Source organism: Helobdella robusta (assembly GCF_000326865.2).
Source record: "Helobdella robusta unplaced genomic scaffold HELROscaffold_55, whole genome shotgun sequence".
NCBI classification, from domain to species: domain Eukaryota; kingdom Metazoa; phylum Annelida; class Clitellata; order Rhynchobdellida; family Glossiphoniidae; genus Helobdella; species Helobdella robusta.
The window spans coordinates 562,269-584,511 of record NW_008705295.1 but is presented as its reverse complement, the minus strand read 5'-3'; the positions used below and the strand labels follow the sequence as shown (position 1 = coordinate 584,511).

General features: G+C 32.7%; 2 protein-coding genes across 2 annotated transcripts; one reads left to right on the top strand and one right to left on the bottom strand.

Moving 5' to 3' along the window:
- Window positions 1–6,805: 6,805 nt before the first annotated feature.
- HELRODRAFT_179599 (hypothetical protein) lies at window positions 6,806–9,140 on the top strand (the record flags this gene model as incomplete). Its single annotated transcript, XM_009028415.1, has 4 exons — window positions 6,806–6,912; window positions 7,673–7,773; window positions 8,505–8,539; window positions 8,955–9,140. The coding sequence occupies 4 exons, from the start codon at window positions 6,806–6,808 to the stop codon at window positions 9,138–9,140; spliced, it is 429 nt and encodes a 142-aa protein (XP_009026663.1).
- A 2,263-nt stretch (window positions 9,141–11,403) lies between these two features.
- On the bottom strand, window positions 11,404–12,993 carry HELRODRAFT_179598 (hypothetical protein; the record flags this gene model as incomplete). Its single annotated transcript, XM_009028414.1, has 3 exons — window positions 11,404–11,469; window positions 12,059–12,278; window positions 12,938–12,993. The coding sequence occupies 3 exons, from the start codon at window positions 12,991–12,993 to the stop codon at window positions 11,404–11,406; spliced, it is 342 nt and encodes a 113-aa protein (XP_009026662.1).
- Between the last annotated feature and the right edge of the window lie 9,250 nt (window positions 12,994–22,243).

Below are 22,243 nucleotides of genomic sequence, written 5' to 3'. Positions count from 1 at the left end.
ATGCGTTCTTTCACATGCATTCACATTCACATGTGTTTGTTTTCTGATGCATCTGGAAGGATATTGAAGAAAGAGTTGAAAAAATTAAATAAATAAAACAAATGTATTTGAAATGAGAATTAAAACTTTCCAGAGCAAGATACATTGATTTGATTTTTAAAAGATTTAAAAATGTTTATTTATAACTCGTTATTTAAATCAAATATCTTGGTGTTTTGGTTATTTAATTATATTTAAAAATGTAATTCATACAAAAATTTGTGAAAATTATTAAATTTAATTATGTTTATAGTTAGCAGAACCGAATTCACCTGTCCCAGCTTATTTATATGAATGGCAAACTTCTTTCTCGCAAACAACTGTACCTATTATTATTAAATTATTAAATTTAATTATGTTTATAGTTAGCAGAACCGAATTCACCTGTCCCAGCTTATTTATATGAATGGCAAACTTCTTTCTCGCAAACAACTGTACCTACCTACGTCCATGTGTAAAATTTAAATCTCGCAAGAACGCTGGCAGTTTTGAAAAATTTAATATTTTAAAAAATGAACAAACTAATGAAACAACGACAACCCAAACAAACCAACGCATAAATATTCATAAAAAAATGCATACACACTACCCATACACACAACCCATACACACACTACCCATACACACAACCCATACACACACTACCCATACACACAACCCATACACACACACACACACACACACACACATCTATACACATACATCGATGCAAACATACAAATACCTAGATACGTACATACATATACACGGAGTTTTTCTGACATAGGCTTTTTTCTCTTTCTCTTCCTTCTCTGATTGCTTCTGCTGATGCCATGCGGTCGTTGCAGCTGCGAACGTGGCTTCACTTTGGTTGTTTATAGGATAAATTTTTCTTTACGTTATCTCGAGGGAGGAATACTTATGGAGATATATGCCGAACTTCTTGGCGCAATCTTAAGAGCAGATGCATCGCCATCCAATATTTTCATGTTGAATGCCGCGGTGTGTGCGCGGGTCGTGTGTGTGGCTGTCTGTGTGGCTGTTTGTCCGGTGTGTATGTGTTGTGTGGCGTGTATGTGTGCGTCGTGCCGTTCTTGCTGGCGTGTTGCATGAGCGTGTTTGGTTTCTGTCTGCATTACTTTTATTGAATGTGCTTGCATGTTTATGTGAGACGTTGCATTATGTTGTCGCCGTAAGTTTGCCTAATTGTAAATGGGCAAATTTGTTGGCTTCTGTGCATACATTCATTGGCATTTCTTTGAAAAGTTTAGAAATCTTCGCGTATGTAAACTTTTTTTGTGGACAAAAAAATTATATATGGCAATATATGGGTGCAATCACATTTGCGCCTGACTCAACAACTTGCGCGCGTGTGACGCAAAATGTGTTTCTTTTTTTGTATTTATGAATTTTCTGTACGAGAATGCGTGTCTGTGTGTTTTTTTGTTTGTTTGTGTGTGTGTGTGTGTGTGTGTGTGTGTGTGTGTGTGTAAGGTGCAATCACATAATTACATTAGTTATTATGTTGCTTTTTTTATCCCCAGTACCAGCATCCTATTTATTTATTAATTATCATTTTGGTCACCATCTCAGCTGATGTTACTTCATTTGTCAGTGTTTTCAAAAACAACCAGCACTACTTATTTTCAAGCATTTTAGTGCAATTATTCTTGAATCACCTCAGCAATCATCATCGAAATTATTCTCATACATCTTCAAAAGTCTCAACATCATCATAATAATAATCACATACTCATTCCTTATCACATTGTCATAATCATTGTTAACATGATCACTGTTAACAACAGCGTAATCATCTTTGTCATTATCATCGGCTGGCTGATTTTTACTGTGACAATATAATTCACAAGTTAGCAGGTCCAAGGAAATGCTTCAGCAAACAACAAAAAACACAAAAACTACACAACTACTCAACTAAAGACAAACAAACAACACAACAAGCAACACCTAGCACAAACAAAAAGAAACAAACAACATAAAAAAGCTCACATCCGAAAACAATAACTTCTCATACATACATTGATGTTTTAAACTACGTAGCCCTTAATATGTGTGTGTGTGTGTTTGTCTATGTTTGTTTGAGTGTGTGTGTGTTTATTTGTATGTGTGTGTATGAACTTGTGTGTATGTACCGGTTTTTTGGTAGATATGTCAGTTTTATTTGATTTTTCAAGATGTGTTGTATGTCTAAACATATGTGTGTGTCTGTGTGTATGAATGCATGTGCAGTTTTGTGTGTGTGGGTGAAAATTGGTGCGTGTGTGTTTTTTTAATTGCATTTTCTCAGGAGTGCTTCAAAATTATTTTGATATGAATTTAGCGTTCAACTTCTTCATTTCTTCATGTTTCTTCATGTTTCATTTTTATTTGTCATCTCTCTTTCTCCGTCTATTTATCTTTTTTCCATTCTCTCTCTCTCTTTCTCTCTCTCATTCTCTCTCTTTTTCTCTTTCTCTCTCTCTCTTTTTCTTTGAATGGATAAATGGATGGATTGGTAAACAAATGGAAGAATGAACAAATAAATGAATGAGTAAAATGATGAGTGGATAGATAGACAGCTAGATGAATGAATGATTCTTGAATGATCTTTTTGTTTGATTTATTAATCCTATGCTTCATGGGATGACGTTGCAAATGATCGATCGAAGGAGTTGATAAACAAATGAATGATTGATTTTATGCTAGCTGATTGGTCTGTTGATTGTTCGTTTAATTGGTTAGTTGGTTGGCTGGTTGGTTGGTTGGTTGGCTGGTTGGTTGGTTGGTTGGTTGGTAGGTTGATTGAAATTTTTCCGTTAATATTTTAATTTTTTCCAGTATCTGACTATTAATTCTAAAAATTTATAAGAAAAACGAAACCAAACACGAAAGAATAAAGATATCATGAAAACCAGAACATATGAATTGATTAATGAAACATCATAATGCTATTTGAAGATTTGTCGAATTTTGACATGCTGAGACGTTATGTATAAACAACATTGTTCATATTTTTACATACCTTCACCTGTATATATATATATATATATATATATATATATATATATATATATATATATATACTTTTTATCTTGTATGTGTGTGCGTATGTGTGCGTGCGTGCGTGTGTGTGTATGTGTGCGTATGGATATGTGTACAAACATACAATTTTAAACTTTTCTATATAAGTGATTCTTTGTTTATTTATTTGAAATTAATTGATTTGTTTGTATTTGCGTCTGAAGAAATATAGATGTGAATTCTTTCTAATAATTAATTTTTTCATTGCTAAATAAATAAATATACAGTAACTTCATAGAATTCAGTGTGTGTGTGTATATGTTTGTATGTTTGTGTGTGTATGCGTGTGTTTGTGTGTGTATGTGTGTGTGTAATGTTTTCATCTGTCTTGTTTACATCGCTAAAAAAGCTTGTTTCATATGTATGTAATGTATATTATATACTGTTTGTTGTATACGCTGTCGCCAATATTATTATTATTATTATTACTATTATTATTATTATTATTATGTTGACGTTTGTTTATTGTTTTGGAATGTTTGACTGCCTATTTTCCATCTCTTCAATCATCTTCCATCGAATGATTCTGTTTATAAACGATGATGATGACGATGATGATGACGACGATGAGGATGACGATAATGATGACGATTATGGCAATGATGATGATGACGATGATAATGATGATGATGATAACTAATTAATTAATTAATTAAATAATTAATTATTCATTCATTCATTCATTCATTCATTCATTCATACATTCATTCATTCATTCATACATTCATTCATTCACTAATTCATTCATTCATTCACTAATTCATTCATTCATTCATACACTCTTTTATTCATATTTTTCGTACATTCAAACTTCCGTTCATTTCCGAATGGTGTTTTTATTTCTATTGTTACTTGGAGAGTTCGTTGATACGAACGAGTTTGAAGTTATGATGGATGCATTCTGGTTCAACCTGTTTGGTTCTTCTTTTACATCCAGCGGTACATGTCAACAGAGTTTTTTCATCATCATCATCTTCTCTTTCTTCTTCTTTTTCTTCTTCTTCCTCATCCTCTTCATCATCAGTTTCATTATCATTCTCTTTTCGTCAACATCGACAACATTTTCATCTTCATCGTCATCATCTTCATAATCATAGTCGACAAAATACAAACGCAGAACTTACAACAATAAAAATGTAAAACAAACAAACAAACAAGCAAACAAAAAACAATCAGAAAAACAAACAAAAGAAAACAAACAAAAAGAAAAACAGCTTGAGAGGAAACTTCGTGTATATCGATCCATCATTAATTAAAGCAACATTTTGAAACTTTTATGTGCCGGTCGCATCATTATAATACATTTTATTATTATTCTTATTTTTTGTGTGTGATTTAACTATTATTCTTAGTTTTTCTATTATTGTTTTTATTATTTCTAGTATTATTTAGATTTTTGTAGTAACTTGTCTGATATTATTCAAGGCGTTTTGCTTGCTTTTTTGTTTAATTTTTTCCTGCTGACATGTTGACACTGTTATTTGGAACTGATTTTTTTTATTTTTTGTTGTTTTTGTTGTTTGTTTTTGTATGTGTTGTTATGTATTTGTTTTTTCAATAAGTTTTTATTCATTTAATTATTTATTCATTCATTCATTTTGGCCCTATTGAAATTGTTCTATAATTTGTTGGCTTCCTGGTCCAAGTTGAAGCAATTAATGAATTATTATTTTTTAATTAAAAAAGAACCAAAACAACAACAACAACAACTTAAATCCATCAACAACCCAACTTCAACAACAACAAACAACAACAACAAACAACAACATAACTTTAAACAACAACAACAACACAACAACCACAAACATCAACACAACTTTAAACAACACAACAACAACCACAAACAACAGCCAAATTTCATACAACAACCACACCACACCAACCACAAACAACAACAACAACACAACGACAGCCACAAAAACGCAACGACGACAAAATAAATAATATTCTCCCGACCGACCAAGAATATCCAACACATGTGCGTGCAAGTCGATATACACTTTCTCCGTCACCGCAAACACATAAATACTCACTTCCACACGTATTTATGAACGAACACGCTTACAGCACACACACCTTCATACATATTTATGAGTTGCTATAGGTATAAATAAGTGTACCACAAATTAAACACTTTCCCACATACTTCCATATAAATTACTTCGACGTACATATAAGTATACATATAATGTATACATACTCGCTTAAATCAATACGGAAATGCTTATTATCAATATATATATATATATATATATATATATATATATATATATATATAAATGTATACTTATACACACACATAAACTTTATACATATATATATATGGTTTGGTTCAGCAATAAATTGATCGACATGCATAGAAAAAGAGAAAAAGAGAGAGAGAGAAAGGGAGAGAGAGAAAGATAGAAAGTGAAGAGAGAAAAAGAGAGAAAACAAGAGAGAGAGAGAGAGAGAGAGAGAGAGAGAGAGAGAGAGAGAGAGAGAGAGGTATTTACATATATACACAGGTATTTCCATGAAGCACCGTAGAATAAAAGGTCGTTGTCTAAGTGACGTCTGCTCCTGAGATAAGCGCGGTAAAATTATGCCTTGCCTTAATGGCAGAGAGAAGATTTTTGTTTATAGAATGAGTGTCGGCAGCCTAACTTATGATGGGTTGTTAATTGTCGTCGCTGTCGGGAATTTTTGTCGTTGGTGTGGATGGTGTGGTGTGGTTGCTGTAGTGCGGTTGATGTGGTGTAGTGGGTGGAATGTTGCTGGTGTGGTTTGTTGTTGTTTTTGTTGCTGCTGCTACTGATGTCAAAAAAAAAAAATTTTTGTTGATGAAAATATTTTTAGATGATGAAAACGAAATGAATTTTTGTGGTGTGATGTTTTGAGGTGTGTTGTTCCTTATCATCCTCATCATCCTCATCACCGTCATCATTATCATCATCGTCCTTGTCATCATGATAATCATCATCATCGTCATTGTCATCATCATCATCATTGCTAGCACAGCGCACTTAACATAGCATCTTTGAAATTTCAAGTGTATCATCATCAATGCCAAAAAATCTATACACACAACACACAAACTGCATTCGCTTCCAACCTAGATACATTCCTTCGTTTTTCCGATAACAATTTTTATCTTTTAGACACACACACACGCACACTCATACACACACGTACATACACACGCACACGTACACATACACACGCACTTACACAGACACAAACACACATTTGATATAAGTTAATTCCTGGTAAAATCTATAGAAATTTTTTTTAATTTTATTTAGTTTTGTTAGATTTTAATTTATAAAACAGTTAAATTTTCTAATTAAATTGAATTTTTTTTTTCTGTTTTTTTTCTTCCTCAAGGATTAACATTAGGTGGCATTAAATTAGACTCAAGCGAACGTTTATGTCTTCTCCATGTCATGTCACATACAATAATGCACCGTGTATGTTACTGGAAAACATTCCTTGCAACTGGAAAAAGTGAATTTGAATGAAAAAAACACACTTTGAAAAATCTAAAAATACAAATTAATCGGTTATTATAAACTTTTATATGTGTCTGTTTATGTGTGTATATCTGTCTATGTTTGTGTGTGTTTGTGTGTGATTATGTTTTTATGTGGTTATGATTGTTTGTATGCTATATAGAAAGAAACTGTTTTGTTAGCAAATTAAATCTGGAAGCAACATACATACATACATGCAGCAGATCGGTCAATCTGATAGCTCAGATGGTAAAAGTGCCTGTCGTGTCATGCTTCCTTTCCTTACAATTTGTTCCGCTGATGACCTGGTTCAAATACGGAGGTCATCTCAGCTTACATTTGTTTGAGAAAAGTGATGCGATATTTGAAATTAGAAATATACGCCAATTTGTGGTTTAGTCTCAAAAATTGTGGCATTATTTTATTACCCTACGAGTTTAAAATGTGTACAAATGATATACAAAGGTATGCTTACTTATAAGTAACATGCATACATATTTACACACGCACGCATTCACACACACACACAAACACACGCACGTACACATACATGCACGCACATCCACATAACAGATGGTACAATATATTTGTTATCTGGAATATCCACATACTTCCTTATGGCTTCCGATTCTTTTTTTTTATTATCGCTACTATTTAACGTTGATGTTGCTGATGTCGTTGTTTTGTATGTTGTTGTTGTTGTTGTTGTTGTTGTGTTTGCAGTAGTTTTAGTAGTAGTAGAATTAGTATTAGTATTAGTAGTAGTAGTTGTTGTTGTGGTAGTAGTATTAGTATTAGTAGTAGTATTAGTAGTAGTATTAGTAGTAGTAATAGTAGAAGTAGTTTTTGTTGTTGTTGTTGATGATGTTTTTGTTGTTGTTGATGTTGTTGTTGATGTTTTTGTTTTTGTTGATGTCGTTGTGGATGCTATCGTTCATTCTGTTGCTTCAAAATGATTTTTGTCTGTGTGTTTTTTTCCCAATTCAAACATCGCTACAATGTGGACAGTGGTCTTTGTTTTCAGCTGGTAATTTAATTTATTTTTATCTGCTATTACTTTTAAATATCGTCGGCTTGAGCAGGAAGTGTAATGTTATAGTTGGGTCGTGTGGCTGTTGTAATGTCCTCATTCTTAAGAAGGCTATATCGAAGGTAGCAATTGTAGGCACGAGTATCTCCAGCAGTTAGTATTTTCAACAACTCTTTCAACTTGACGGTGAAAAATTGTAGTGCTAATCGCAGAGGTTGAATAGTACTTTGAGTGATTTTTAAAACCTTTTGAAATAGTAACAATAGTAAAGTAGTAATTGTAGTAGTGGTAATTGTAGTAGTGGTAATTGTAGTAGTGGCCAAAACAAACACGCAAAATAGCACATACACACACACATACATACACACATACGTATATATATACACACACGCACAAACTCATATACACACGCACATAAACACGCATATACACATGCGGACAAGCCCAGGTGCACAGAACCCATCAGTAGCTTGTCTTAAATATATTTAAACCCTTTTAATCCGGCGTCTATTTATTTTTTACTCAAATGGATTTTTTTATTACCGCGGGGCAAAATTAAAAACCGCATCGCACTGTCGTAAGCTGTTTTAATTTTTTTTCCTGTTTTTGTTTGTTTGTTTTTGTTTGTTTTTGTATTTATTACTTGATTTGAAATTTTGTTCATTTGTTTTTAAATTGATTAATTTTTTTAAATTGTCGTTTAAATCAAACTTGATTGTATCCAAAATTTGTTGAAGAAGAAATAATGTAGACGAACAATATAAAAAATAAACAACGCCAGAACATTAACGCAATAACTTGCACGCTCACATACACACCCACACCCACACACACACACACACATACACACACACACACACACAACACACGCACACAATGCCCAGCAAAGTCGTGTGTGTACTGTCAGTGTAAGATGCTGGTCATTGACCATCCATCTTTCTATTAATTTGCACACTCGTTTATCTGTCTATCTATCTATCCTTCCATCCATCCGTCTATCCATCCGTCTATCCATCCGTCTATCCATCCATCCATCCATCCATCCATCCATCCATCCATCCATCCATCCATCCATCCATCCATCCATCCATCCATCCATCCATCCATCCATCCATCCATCCATCCATCCATCCATCCATCCATCCATCCATCCATCCATCCATCCATCCATCCATCCATCCATCCATCCATCCATCCATCCATCCATCCATCCATCTATCTATCTATCCATTTGTTTATTTATTATAACTATCTATCAACCTATCTATTTATCATTTCATTCCTCTTTCTATCAACCAAAATCATTACTGCAAACAAACAATAACAAAAAGTAGAGTTGCATCTACAAATTTTGGTCTCATTTTTCCATACCCGTTTATGAAGAAAAAATTTTCCGCTTGTGGTGTTTGAGAGTAATTATCGTTATTCTGGGAGTGGCCGAAGAAGTGGCTTCAAGTGGTAAAATTATCGGTGCCGATGGCCGCGGCTGTGTCTTCCTGAACATCAAAACTTCAAACTAATTAGATTTAAAGTTTTCTTGTGTTTTTATTATTTACTTTTTGTTTTTTGAATTATTTTGTTTTGTTTGTATTTTTTTGTATTTGATAGTTTTGTTATTTTTATCGCTTTTTGTGTTTTTTTATTCTATTTTTAGAGCAGTCGGTCGTTATCTCCAAGTCGTATATTGATTGGTGGAGTTGTTGATGACGTCAATCTTAATGTTTTTTTCTGTTTTTGTTTGTTTGGTTGATGTTTTGATCTTGCTGTTGGCATTGTTGTTTTGGTTCTTGTTGGCATTGTTAGTGATGTTAGTAAGAGTGGATTTTTAATTTGGTTTGTGAAATTGCTAATGATCATCACCATCATTACCTCCAACATTATCATCATCACTATTACTTCCATCATCAACATCACCCTTACTTTCATCATCATACTCTTCATCATCACCGTCATCATCATCATTACTTTCATCGTCATACTCCTCCTCACCATCATCTCTCTCGTGACGCATGGCAAAAGACAAAGTATCTCGTGCTAAAATGATGCGAAAACGCATCAACTCAGCATCATATACATCCTCATCCATTCATTCATTCATCTCTCTATCCATCCATTCATCTATTTATCCAACTATCCATCTTTTCATCCATTTATTCATTCATCCATCTATATATACACAAACGCATTAGGCCCATTCAACTACATATTAATATTAATTAAATTAAAACACACACACACACATATGTTTGAATATTTATATGTAGAAAGAGGGAAAGTAATAAATTATGGAGGAAAAATAAAAAAGAAAAAAAGAAAGAGAGAGAATAAGAAGGAGAGAGCGTGAGAGAGAGAGAGAGAACATCACTTATTACCTATGCATCAATATCCGCTTAAATGTACTTTTCGCATGTGGGATCGGCAAATGAAATATGACGGTGACAGTTGTTGATGGTTGATGGAGACGAGATAGGTAGTTGTTTGTTTGTGTTTGTGTGGGTATGTGTGTGTGTGTTTGAAAAGAGAGAGGGAAAGCGAGAGAGAGAGAAAGAGAGAGGAAGAAGAAGAAGATAGGAAGTGGATTATGGAGAGGTGAGAAAGAAATAGTGACTGGACTCTGTTTATGGGCAATCTTGGAACATTTCAAAGGCATCAATTATGCACGACACTATAGATCAAAACTCATTCTCCAGCTACTGAAAGTGTTAGGCTATAAAAAAATAAAAAAATTTTAAATTTTTAGGAAAATATGTTTATGCTTGTAGTTTGTTATTTCGGACTAAAAATTTAAAATATTGTTAGAATGTAAAATTTTAAAAAATAGTTGAAAACTGAAATGAACACGATTTATTTTTTTATTAAACTTTAATACGAAAGAAAAAAGATTTTTACTTCAAAAATTTCAATCTCGAAAAATCTCAAACAAAAAAACTTCAAAACAGCAACGAAACTTCAAGCCACCAAAATTGAAAAAATCAGTAGGTCAGCGCAGCTCGTAAAACTTTTTATAGGCATTTAAAATAATAATACTAATGGAAGCTGAAAAACAAAAAAACACTGAAAACTGAACAAAATGAGAAAAAAATGTCGTAAAAAAATTTGGAAGAGTAATAAAAAAATTTTATGATGAGAATGCTACTGTAGAAGTGCGAAGAAAGAGAAAGAGAGAGAGAGAGAGAGAGAGAGAGAGAGAGAGAATGAGAGAGCCAGCAAACTAGCAAACGTCATTGTGACTAAAAAATTCAAGTTTCACTCCTAATCAAAGAAGGTTGTTCCTCTAGATGGAAAAACATGAGAAAAAAAATGTCCATATACGTGAGGAATACTGTTCAGATGATAAACTTCAAAGATCGTATGGTGAACGTGTTGTTAACTTTAGTATGTACACATATATAAGTAGCTAGTATTGATATATCTGTATCATTGTTAAGTGTATCAAACTCCAATATGTATCTAAGTACGTATCATTAATATTAAAAGAAGTTTTTAATGAACTTGAATTGATAATTTATAGAAGTTTGACAACTGACTTGGTTGTAATGATCTCATATTAGACAATTTGTTTATTACAACCAATGAATATAGGTTTTGAATGTGGAGTAACCTAATTCTTCTAATATAAATTTACAAAATATGCGACTCCTGACATCCTGGCAGTCGTCGTTCTATGTTTAAAAAGCGTTAGCAGGGATTGTTCATAGCTGGAGCATGTCAAAATAGAATACTAGTCGTTCAACAACAACAGCAAAAACAGCAGTAGCAGAGCAGCAATCAGCCCAAGTGATGTTATACTCTCGACTGCCCATCGAAGAAGTTGATGGCGTTTTGATCTAGAAAAGGTTTTTGAAAAGCCTGTGTATAAACGCATTATTTAGGTTATTTTTAGATAATTAAATTATACAAAATTGATATATACATACATGCATATATACATACGGACAGACAATCAAACAATTTGTTTGTTGGTTAGTTTTTGTACTAGTTTATTCATTTTCGTGTGTATATACGTAACAAGTATTTAAACGAATATTTTACAGAAGCTTAAACAAACTTTACAAACAAACCTACAAACATTATACAAATGCAAACAAATAAACGAACCTTATAAATTGCATACAAACAAACAAACATTATAAACTGCATACAAACTGACGAACAAACATTATAAATTGCATACAAACAGACAAACAAACAAACATTATAAACTGCATACAAACAAACAAACATTTTAAATTGCATACAAACAAACAAACATTTTAAATTGCTTACAAACAAACAAACATACATTATAAACTGCATACAAACAGACGAACAAACATTACAAATTGCATACAAACAGACGAACAAACATAGGCACACCTACGTCTGAATATTTGCACACACGCACATTTGATCTGACATGAACAAACCATTAGATTCATTTATTCTCTATTTGCCTTACTGTCTCAATGTTTAGTATTATTACTATCACTATGTTAATGTTTTTGCTGCTGGGGATGTTGTGGTTGTTGTTGTGGTTGTTGTGGTTGTTGTTGCTGCTGCTGTAGTTGTTGACGTTGTTGATGTTGTTGTTGACGTTGCTGTTGTTGTTGTTGACGTTACTGTTGTTGTTGTGGTTGTTGACGTTGCTGTTGTTATTGTTGTGGTTGTGGTTGTTGTTGCTGTTGTTGTTGTTGTTGACGTTGTTTTTCACAATTAAACTCTTGTCGCCAATTTATAAATGACATCGTCAACATCGTTAAAGAAAATAAAAAGAAGTTTAATATCTGTATGCGCGTTTGTATCTGTCTGTATGTTTTTGTATGTTTGTCTGCATGTTTTTGTATGTTTGTCTGTATGATTTTGTATGTTAGTGTATATGTAAGTGTGTTTGTTGTGTTTGTGTGTTTGTTGTGTTTGTATATGTTAATTTACTGTAGTATATGTTTATATGTATATACAAACATCAGGACTAGACTGTCTTAATTATAAATCTGCGTCAAACACAACGACAAATGATGAATGACGCCAACAAGATAACATCAACAGACATCAACAACAAAACCACCACAACATCAACATCTCAACAAACACATCAACAAAAAGTCGCAACAAAAATGGCCATAAACAACGATTATGTCGAAACTTTCCAACTTATTCCAACAGTGAAACGCTTTGCTTTGACCGTCATCATCATCATCATCGTTATCATCATCATCATCGTTATCATCATAGTTATCATCATCGTCATTATCATCATCATAATCATCGTAATCATCATCATCGTCGTCATCGTCATCAGGAGAGCATGAAGCAAGTTAATTGCTGGTCATTGGTTGACCTGTTCGCGGCATTATGCTGGCAGAAATTAGCCCTAAATCTCTGCTGAACATCCATTCCAACTTGCCTTCAACACGCGTCACGGAGATAATGATGATGATGATGATGATGACGACGACGATGATGATGATGAGGATGATAATGATAATGATGATGATGACGACGACGACGATGATGATGGTGATGATGATGATGATGATGATAATGACGATGGTGGTGACGATGATGATAATGATAATGACAATGATGATGATGATGATGATAAATGATGAATGATGTCATTGAAATTATTTTCAGCTTCGTAATAACTATGCGGGTGATATAATTAAACAAATTATTATTATTATTATTATTATTATCATTATTATTACTAATACAAATTATTTTCATTTTGTTAAACATTCAATCAAAATATTTAACACCAAACAGCGGTGTACACACACAAACACACACATATATTTAAATATATAAATTTATTAAATATAAAATATAATAATATATAATATAATAATATATAAATATAATATATAATAAAATATAATATAATAATATATAAATATTTATTTAAATATAACGCACACATCCATATATATACAAACATACACACATACACCCACATATATACATAGACACACATTCATAATACATACCTGTATACATATATACACACTCGATTATACCGTTACACACATACACACATATACATTTAACCTTTACAGACACACACACACACACATGCATACAAACAAATGTATACACATACATACAGCAAACTTAAACAAAACACATACAAACATATTTGCAAACATACACATACACACACATCTATAAGTGAAACGAATACAAACCAAAAATAAGCTAAAGAATATGCAATTATGGACTTGCATCTGTTACGAAATCAATTGATGACTGGCGAGTACATTGATTTAAATGATATTCCATCCCGGTTTAATTTCAAAAACAAAAAATGTTCCATTTATTAGCAATCCTATAGTGTTGTGTGTTTGTTCGTGTGTGTGTGTGCGCGCGTGTTTATATGTGTACGTGTGTGATATAAATGATATTCCATCCCGGTTTAATTTCAAAAACAAAAAAATTCCATTTATTAGCAATTCTATAGTTTTGTGTGTTTGTTCGTGTGTGTGTGTGTGTGTGTGTGTGTGTGTGTGTGTGTGCGTGTTTATATGTGTACGTGTGTGTATGTATGTGTAAGTTATTACGACATTAAACACACATATAGTTGTTTTTTATACCGTAAAATACCCTAAAACATTATAGAGCACCATCCTATGTAGAGTAAATACGCTTGTTATGTCAATGGCATATGTCATATATACTACTTTAAATAGTATCTATTTTTACATAGTCTAGTCGTCAAGTTTAACATTTATGTATATATATACATTTACATGTATGTATGTTTTGGAAGGAGACCATATTTTATACAGTATTGGATGAATTCTCTACCGAATTGTTGGCATTAACCAACTTTAAATTGATTTATGCCAACAATTCGGTAGAATTCATACAAATCTGTATATATATATATATGTATGTATACTTGAATATACGCATTAAATTAAACAGAAAAGCTAATGTAAGGTATTTGTATTAAAACTAGAGCGTTTTTAGGACAGGTGCGTATGCGTTATTTCGCCTGCGTTTTTGTACGCACTCTTACGCGCATAATTTCATAAAGAACACTATTCGTGTATTATTATTACGCAAATACCACATTCATTCATGATTCAGTACGAATACACACACACATACACAGGCACACACACACGCACGCACGCATACACGCACACACGCATGTACATATGCACACACACTGAGGTAGGCGCGCAAGATATTAATCACCTTTGTGCAAACTGGTTTTGATTGTACGTATGTATGTAGGGTGGTGTAGTAGAGAGTACAGGTGTGCACACAAACCTAACGCAAGAATAGAGTGATGCAGGTTAATGACGATGACGTAATGGTGAAGATGATGACGTCATTTTGATGGCGGTGACGAAGATGAGGAAGATGAAGAAGATAATGATGTGGATGAAATAGAAATTAATGATAATTCGTTTTTTCTGTATTTTTGTGAACTTTAATAAAAAAAATATTTGAATTGTAAAAAATAATTTATTAATTTTTCAACCATCTTGAGTTTGTATTTAATCTAATTTAACCCAATGCATAGTTTTTTTTTTGCAAGATTTGCAAGTGTAATCAATTCAAATACATCTATCTAACATGCCACTCCATTGAACATCCAATACTATTATTAACATTTGCATGAGAGAGATAGAAAATCACCTCTCGTAAGAAATTTCATTCTATTAGATTACGTAACTTCAGTTAACGGCTGGTAGCTCCGTGAAAAAACTTTTCACGATTTTTAACTTTTTTCATTTCCATTTTTTATTTTTCCGCCTCTCTATCACTCTTTCTCTCTTTCTTTTTCTCTCTCTTCCTCTCTTTCTCTCTCTCTCAAATTGAATCAATCTCAAAATGTATAGTACATCTCGAAAATTATTATTCTAACTATAAAAATTATTTCACTAACTCACGAACATTTCAATTAGTCGGCCAATCTGTCAGTTATTTAATTAATTAATCAATTAGTCTAATTAATTTACATAGCGCAAATCAAATTGAATCTGAAGCTGATTTTCAAAAAACAAAGTTCATGAAAATATTTCAAGCCCTATATGTGAAGCTTTTAAAAAGTTTTAAAGAGAGATTAAGGAGAGGGAGAGGAAGGCAGATAAATCGAGATTAGGAACTGTTTATTAGTGTTATTATTGGACAACTAAAATTGGTAAGAGAGAGAAACAGAGAAAGAGAAAGAAAGAGAGAGAGAGGAGAGAGAGAGAGAGAGAGAGAGAGTAGTAAAAACGTGAGACATCAATATTCCCATCTTATAATATTTGAAATTTCAAATAAATAAATGAACGAATAAATGAAACGTTATATATTTATCTTAGTGATTTTCCAAAATCTTTTACCAAAAATTATCTCAAAATTTTTAATTTCTACCGAACCATAAAATTGAATTAAATCTTAAAAACTAAATCTAATTAAAGCTGGCACGAATTAAACACATAACACAGATGTACATGAAAAAACGTCACAGCAGGCACTCATAAACATACACACGCACGCACACACACACACGCACGCACACACACACATACGCACGCACACACGCATATACATATCTAAAACTGCACGGATACAAAAAAGTAAACATGTCTATTGCATTTCCTTCAAGAAAAAATTCATCTCATACCTGCAGAAAATTTTTTACGAAATCTCGCAGTATTTTTACTTTCTAATTACTGTTGCTGCTATTAAAAATTCTAATTATACAAAAATTAAAAGTAGCAGTAGTAGTAGTACCGGTAGCCGTAGTAGTGGCAGTAGTGGCTACAGCCGCATAGCAGTAATAGAAGTACTACTACTAACAGTGTCGTTGTTGGTATTAGTAGTATGCCAGACTAGTTTAGATAAGTAACAGTTTTATCATTACAATCGCATTGAAATTTATTTTAAATGGTAAGTAAGCAACAACTAAATAAATTGACAAAATGCAAAAACATGTCTGCAGCTGATGAAGAGCCGATAAACTCTTGCTAAAAAAACGATTATCTAATCCCATCAATATGCTGAAGTCGATTGCTATTAAGGATGGGAAAATACATTTTAAAAGAATTAGGTTCGTATACATACATATATTCATGCAAAAACTTAAGAAAGATACAAACATGCATAAGAAAACATAAGAAAAATACATATACAATACATATGCATACATACAAACAAACATAGGCTTCGGTTGGACACTTTCAACATGAATATAATACATGAAAACGAACAATTATGTTGTTAAGATTTGCTAAATATAGTCGAATCTCCTTATAGCAAACTTCTTCTATATAGCAAAAATCTTTACATAAGGCATTTTTGTAATGTCCCTTGGAATTTTACATATGAAACTGTTTCTATACTATGAAAATAATGAAAATAATTCCTCTACGACGAACAAAATTTGTTAAATTAGAAAAAACATTTGACCAGCAAACGTTCTACGAATTGATATGAGCGTTGTTTCTGTTCTCCTTTAATATCTTAAAACCATTTTTAATGTTTCTTGCTCTAGTGTTCTACCTCGATTAATTTCATTCAAAGGGATTGGAATCATCGCTGCGTGAAACTAAGAATAAATTTCTCTTTTAAAGTTTTATTTTTTACAATTTTTTACCATGTATTATTATTTTCTGTTATCAAAATATTTATTTAAGAGGTTGTTTTTTATAAATATTTAGCATATTAACATCTTTTAGAGAGTATAGAATTTCTTCTCGAACAAATTCTATTTAACAAAATTTCTATATAACGAATTTTTTCCTGGAACCATCAAATTCATCGTATGGAGATCCGACTGTATATTTTTAATTGCTTAGAGATGCAATTTTTTTATATGAGAAAAAAAACTCTGATATCTATTAAGAAACACTTATTAGTTACACTTGAAACTGCATCGGCATAGACGAGCAGCCAACTCAGATTGATGTTCGTAGATAAACGCATATAAAGAGTTGACAAAAATTAATCCTCTTTCAAAATTGGCAATCTCATAATTGATATTTTTAAACAATAAACGAATTATTAACAGCGGCCGAATATAATGCTGTTTCTTTGATGTTTTTCGATTGATTGATTGATTGATTATGTAATTAAATGTGTGTGTGCGTGCGTGCGTGTGTGCTTGTATACATACGCAAACACATACACACATGAATACGCATACACACAATTGACCTTATGTAGCATGTGTTGAGTGCATACATGTGGTGGTCAATGATTATTTGTCGTACAAACATCATGTATGTATGTTTATGTGTATGTTTGTGTGTGTGTGTTTTTGTTTGTGTGTGAGTTTGTTTGTTCATCTACACATACAAACATCATATTTTTTGTTCATATAAAGTTTCATGCGTGTGCCTTAGTGCGTGTTTATGAGTTTGTCTGCATGTGTATGTGTATGTTTGTGTATACATGTATGTGTGCATGTGTTGAAAGTGTTTATAAACACAGCCACACATAAAAATAACTGCAGATATTATTAACATGAGATATAAATTAAACATATTCTGGAAAATGAAACAATTTATTTCCACTTAATTACCCTGCTTTGCCATTTTAAAAATGTATAAATAATAACAATAAAAATAATAATAATTATAATTAATATTATTATTATTGTTATTAATAGCGATTAGATAGTTTTGTTAGAATAAATCTGGCTCGCTGTATGTACGATTAATCCGCTAATTAAATCATAACGAGCGTTGCTGTTGATGACGATGACGAAGACGACATGATGATGATGATGATGATGATGATGATGATGATGACGATGATGAAGACGATGATGATGACGATGATGATGATGATGATGACGATGAAGATGATGATGTTACAACTGATAGTGATACAACTGTATGTCGATGATGATTTATTTTTAAAAAATTATTAATGATTCACCAAATTGTTAGTCATACAATCTATCTATCGCTCGCTTGCGCACAGATCCTCTCTCTCTCTCTTTCTTTCTTTCTTTCTTCCTTTTCCTCTTTTTCTCTTTCCTTCTCTCGTTCTTTATCATGCTCTCTCTTTGTCTCATTTTAAGTCTACCTATATATATAGATAGTCTGTAGCCATTCCTTCTAATAACCATAAAAATGTTTCATTACATAATTGTTTTTCTGTTGTTATAAAAAATTTCTCCTTATTTAACTGAAAAATATTTACTATTTAAAATAATTTGTCCGCGGTTAAAAATGTAAAATGTTTTAAATTATTTGCACAAGTTCGCTTGTTCTTCTTGGTACATGTCTGTAACACTTTCGCTGCATTCTTTGTCAAATTCAATAACACATTCTCCTCATTCTTGATTAAACATAATAAAAAAATTGTGTATTTGAATTTGAAAATTTTTACTTTTTGCAAATTATTCAGTTAAAACAGAGAAATTTTTTGTGGAAGATCGTATCACAAAACAGCAGCCGCACCCGCGACACCCATCTTTTTGCAACATTCTCAAGAGTTTTAATTTATTAACCCCATTAAGAGTTTACTTATCAAACACTTCCATCTACTCAACCAGGCAATTTTTATCACCATATATTCATTCATCATTGTAAACATTTATTTATTATTCAAATTTATAATGGTGGATGATTTTTCATCGCTGCAGATGGTGCAACAAAAAATTTTGTTGCCATGTGCGGTTGTGTTTGAGTTTGAACCTGACAACCAACCAAACAACTAGCCAACCAACCAATCAACCAACCAGCCAACCAGCCAACCAGCCAACCAACCAATCAACCAACCAGCCAACCAACCAACCAACCAACCAGCCAACCAACCAACCAACCAACCAACCAGCCAACCAACCAACCAGTCAACCAACCAGTCAACCAACCAGTCAATCAACCAGTCAACCAACCAGTCAACCAACCAGTCAATCAACCAGTCAACCAACCAGTCAACCAACCAGTCAATCAACCAGTCAATCAACCAACCAACCAACCAGCCAACCATCAATCTAGCCAACCAACCGCTCAACCATCCATCCAACCAGCTAGCCAACTAACCAACAAACAATCAATACGTTAATTGTTTCAAATGTTTCGTCCAATAATATTGATTGATTGACATATTTCATAATAATTACATTCGCTGTTTCAATATTACTCACGAATAAGCTATAGCACTTACGTATTGATTCAAGATTTCAACCATTTTTAATGATATGCTGTTTGAAATTCTCACTATTTTCATACCTTATTTAATTTCAAATTCAGTTAACGTTTAATGGATGACCACACCGTACGTACGATCATTGTTATGACACACACACACACAACACACACACAACACACACACAACACACACACACACATACACATACACAGAAATACCTCCAAATACATAAATACACCTATTATTTCTTATGATTTGTGTCGGGCTTTTGATACACGGACACAGTCGTTAATTATTGATGTATAGGTTATAACTGCTATCATGCGTGCCAAATAAAAAGCAGACCAGACTCATTCAGTCATTCATTGCTCATTACGCTACGTACTGGATGACTGATTGAACGAATAAATAAAGGAATGCATCGATAGATGGAGAATGAATAAAAGAGAAAATCAATAAATGAGTGAGTGAGTGAGTGAATGAACTGCATGAATAAAAATAATACCTATAACACGCAAATAATGAACGTGTGATTGGATGAACGAATGAATGAATGAATGAATGAATGAATGAATGAATGAATGAATGAATGAATGAATGAATGAATGAATGAATGAATGAATGAATGAATGAATGAATGAATGAATGAATGAATGAATGAATGAATGAATGAATGAATGAATGAATGAATGAATGAATGAATGAATGAATGAATGAATAAATGAATGAATGAATGAACGAATGAACGAACAACAAATGAGTGAATGAATGAATGAATGAATGAATAAACGTCTGAACGGATGAACGGATGAACGAATGAACGAACAACAAATGAGTGAATGAATGAATGAATGAATGAATGAATGAATGAACAAATAAAAAACAAACAATATATTCGTGGATGGATAAATTGGTAGACAGAGGAACCATCTTGATTGATTGACAATACATAAAGTAAATGATTACTCGAGGAGCAACACATTCCTCAAACATACAACTCAATAACTGCAATTTCTCAATTCTAACAAGTAACAAAAACAAATTGTAAAATGAAATCTTTTCAAAGTAACCCAAAAAATTGTATTTGTTTATATTTTTGTATTTTTCTCTGCTTGTTTATGTATGCGCGCGTGTGTGTGCGTGCGTGCGTTTGTGTGTGCCTGTGTGCGTGCGTGTTTGTGTGTGTGTGTGCGTTTGTGTGTGCGTGCGTGTGTGTGTGTAAACTCATTTGTGTACAACATATGACGTACATGGTACGTACAACACACGTACATGCAGCACACGCACAACCACCGAGTCATAGTTTAATGAAATTACTTTTTTCCAACGGCATGCTGTTGATGATTAATGACTGCTTCTTGTACGTGTGTTTGTGTGTTTCTGTGTTTGTATGTGTGTGTGTTTGTATGTGTGTGTGTGTGTTTGTGTGTGTGTATGTTTGTTTGTATGTGGGTGTGTTTGTGTGTTTTTATGTGTGTTTGTGTATTTTTATGTGTGTTTGCATGTTTGTATGTGTGTGTGTGTTTGTTTGTATGTGTGTGTGCTTGCATGTTGCATATGTCTGTATGTTATTGTAATAACTTTTGTGTGCAGTTGTTTTCAAATAATTAAAGATGAGATTTGATAATGTATTGTTTGTTCACTTGTCTTTGTGTTTATTTTTATGTGTGTTCATACATTTGTATGTATGTGTGTGTATGCGTGTGTGTTTGTATGTATGTTTGTATGTGTGTGCGTGTCGGGTTTACGTGCAAAAAGCTGTATTTGTTCTTCAATGTATTTTTTTATGGGAACACACAATGTTATTTGTTTGCATTGGTTTTATCGTGTCTGCGTGCGTGTGTGTGTTCGTGTGTGCGTGTGCGTGCGTGTGTGTGTGTGTGTGTGTGTAATATAACAATACAACAACAACCACACATTACCACAATCAGCAGCAGCAACAACAAACGAACAACCTCTAACAACAACAACAATTATCAAAAACAGCAACAACAAACAATCTCTATCAATAACAACAACAATTATCAACTACATCATTGGCTAACAATAGCAATCGCAACAACAACAGCATCAACATTAACAAAAACAACAGCAATAGCAACATTGATTAACGACAATAACAACAACATTGATCAACAACAACAACAACAACACCAGAACAACAACAAATCAACATTAACAAAAACAACAGCAATAACAACATTGATTAACGACAATAACAACAACATTGATCAACAACAACAACAACAACACCAGAACAACAACACCAAAACAACAACAACAACAACAACAAATGGTAATGACGTCAACAACTGACTCAACCACATTGGCTTTGACAGAACATCGACGCGGCAATCAACTCGGAGATGGAATGTAGTGTTCACTCGTGGAAAGGTGCAGAAGTTAAAAAAATTAATGGATAGATGGATAGATGGAAATATGGATGAATGAATGAATGGATGATTAGATGGATGGATTGATAGATGGATGGAAATATGGATGGATAACCGGATAAATGAGTGAATGATCGTAAGCGTAAATG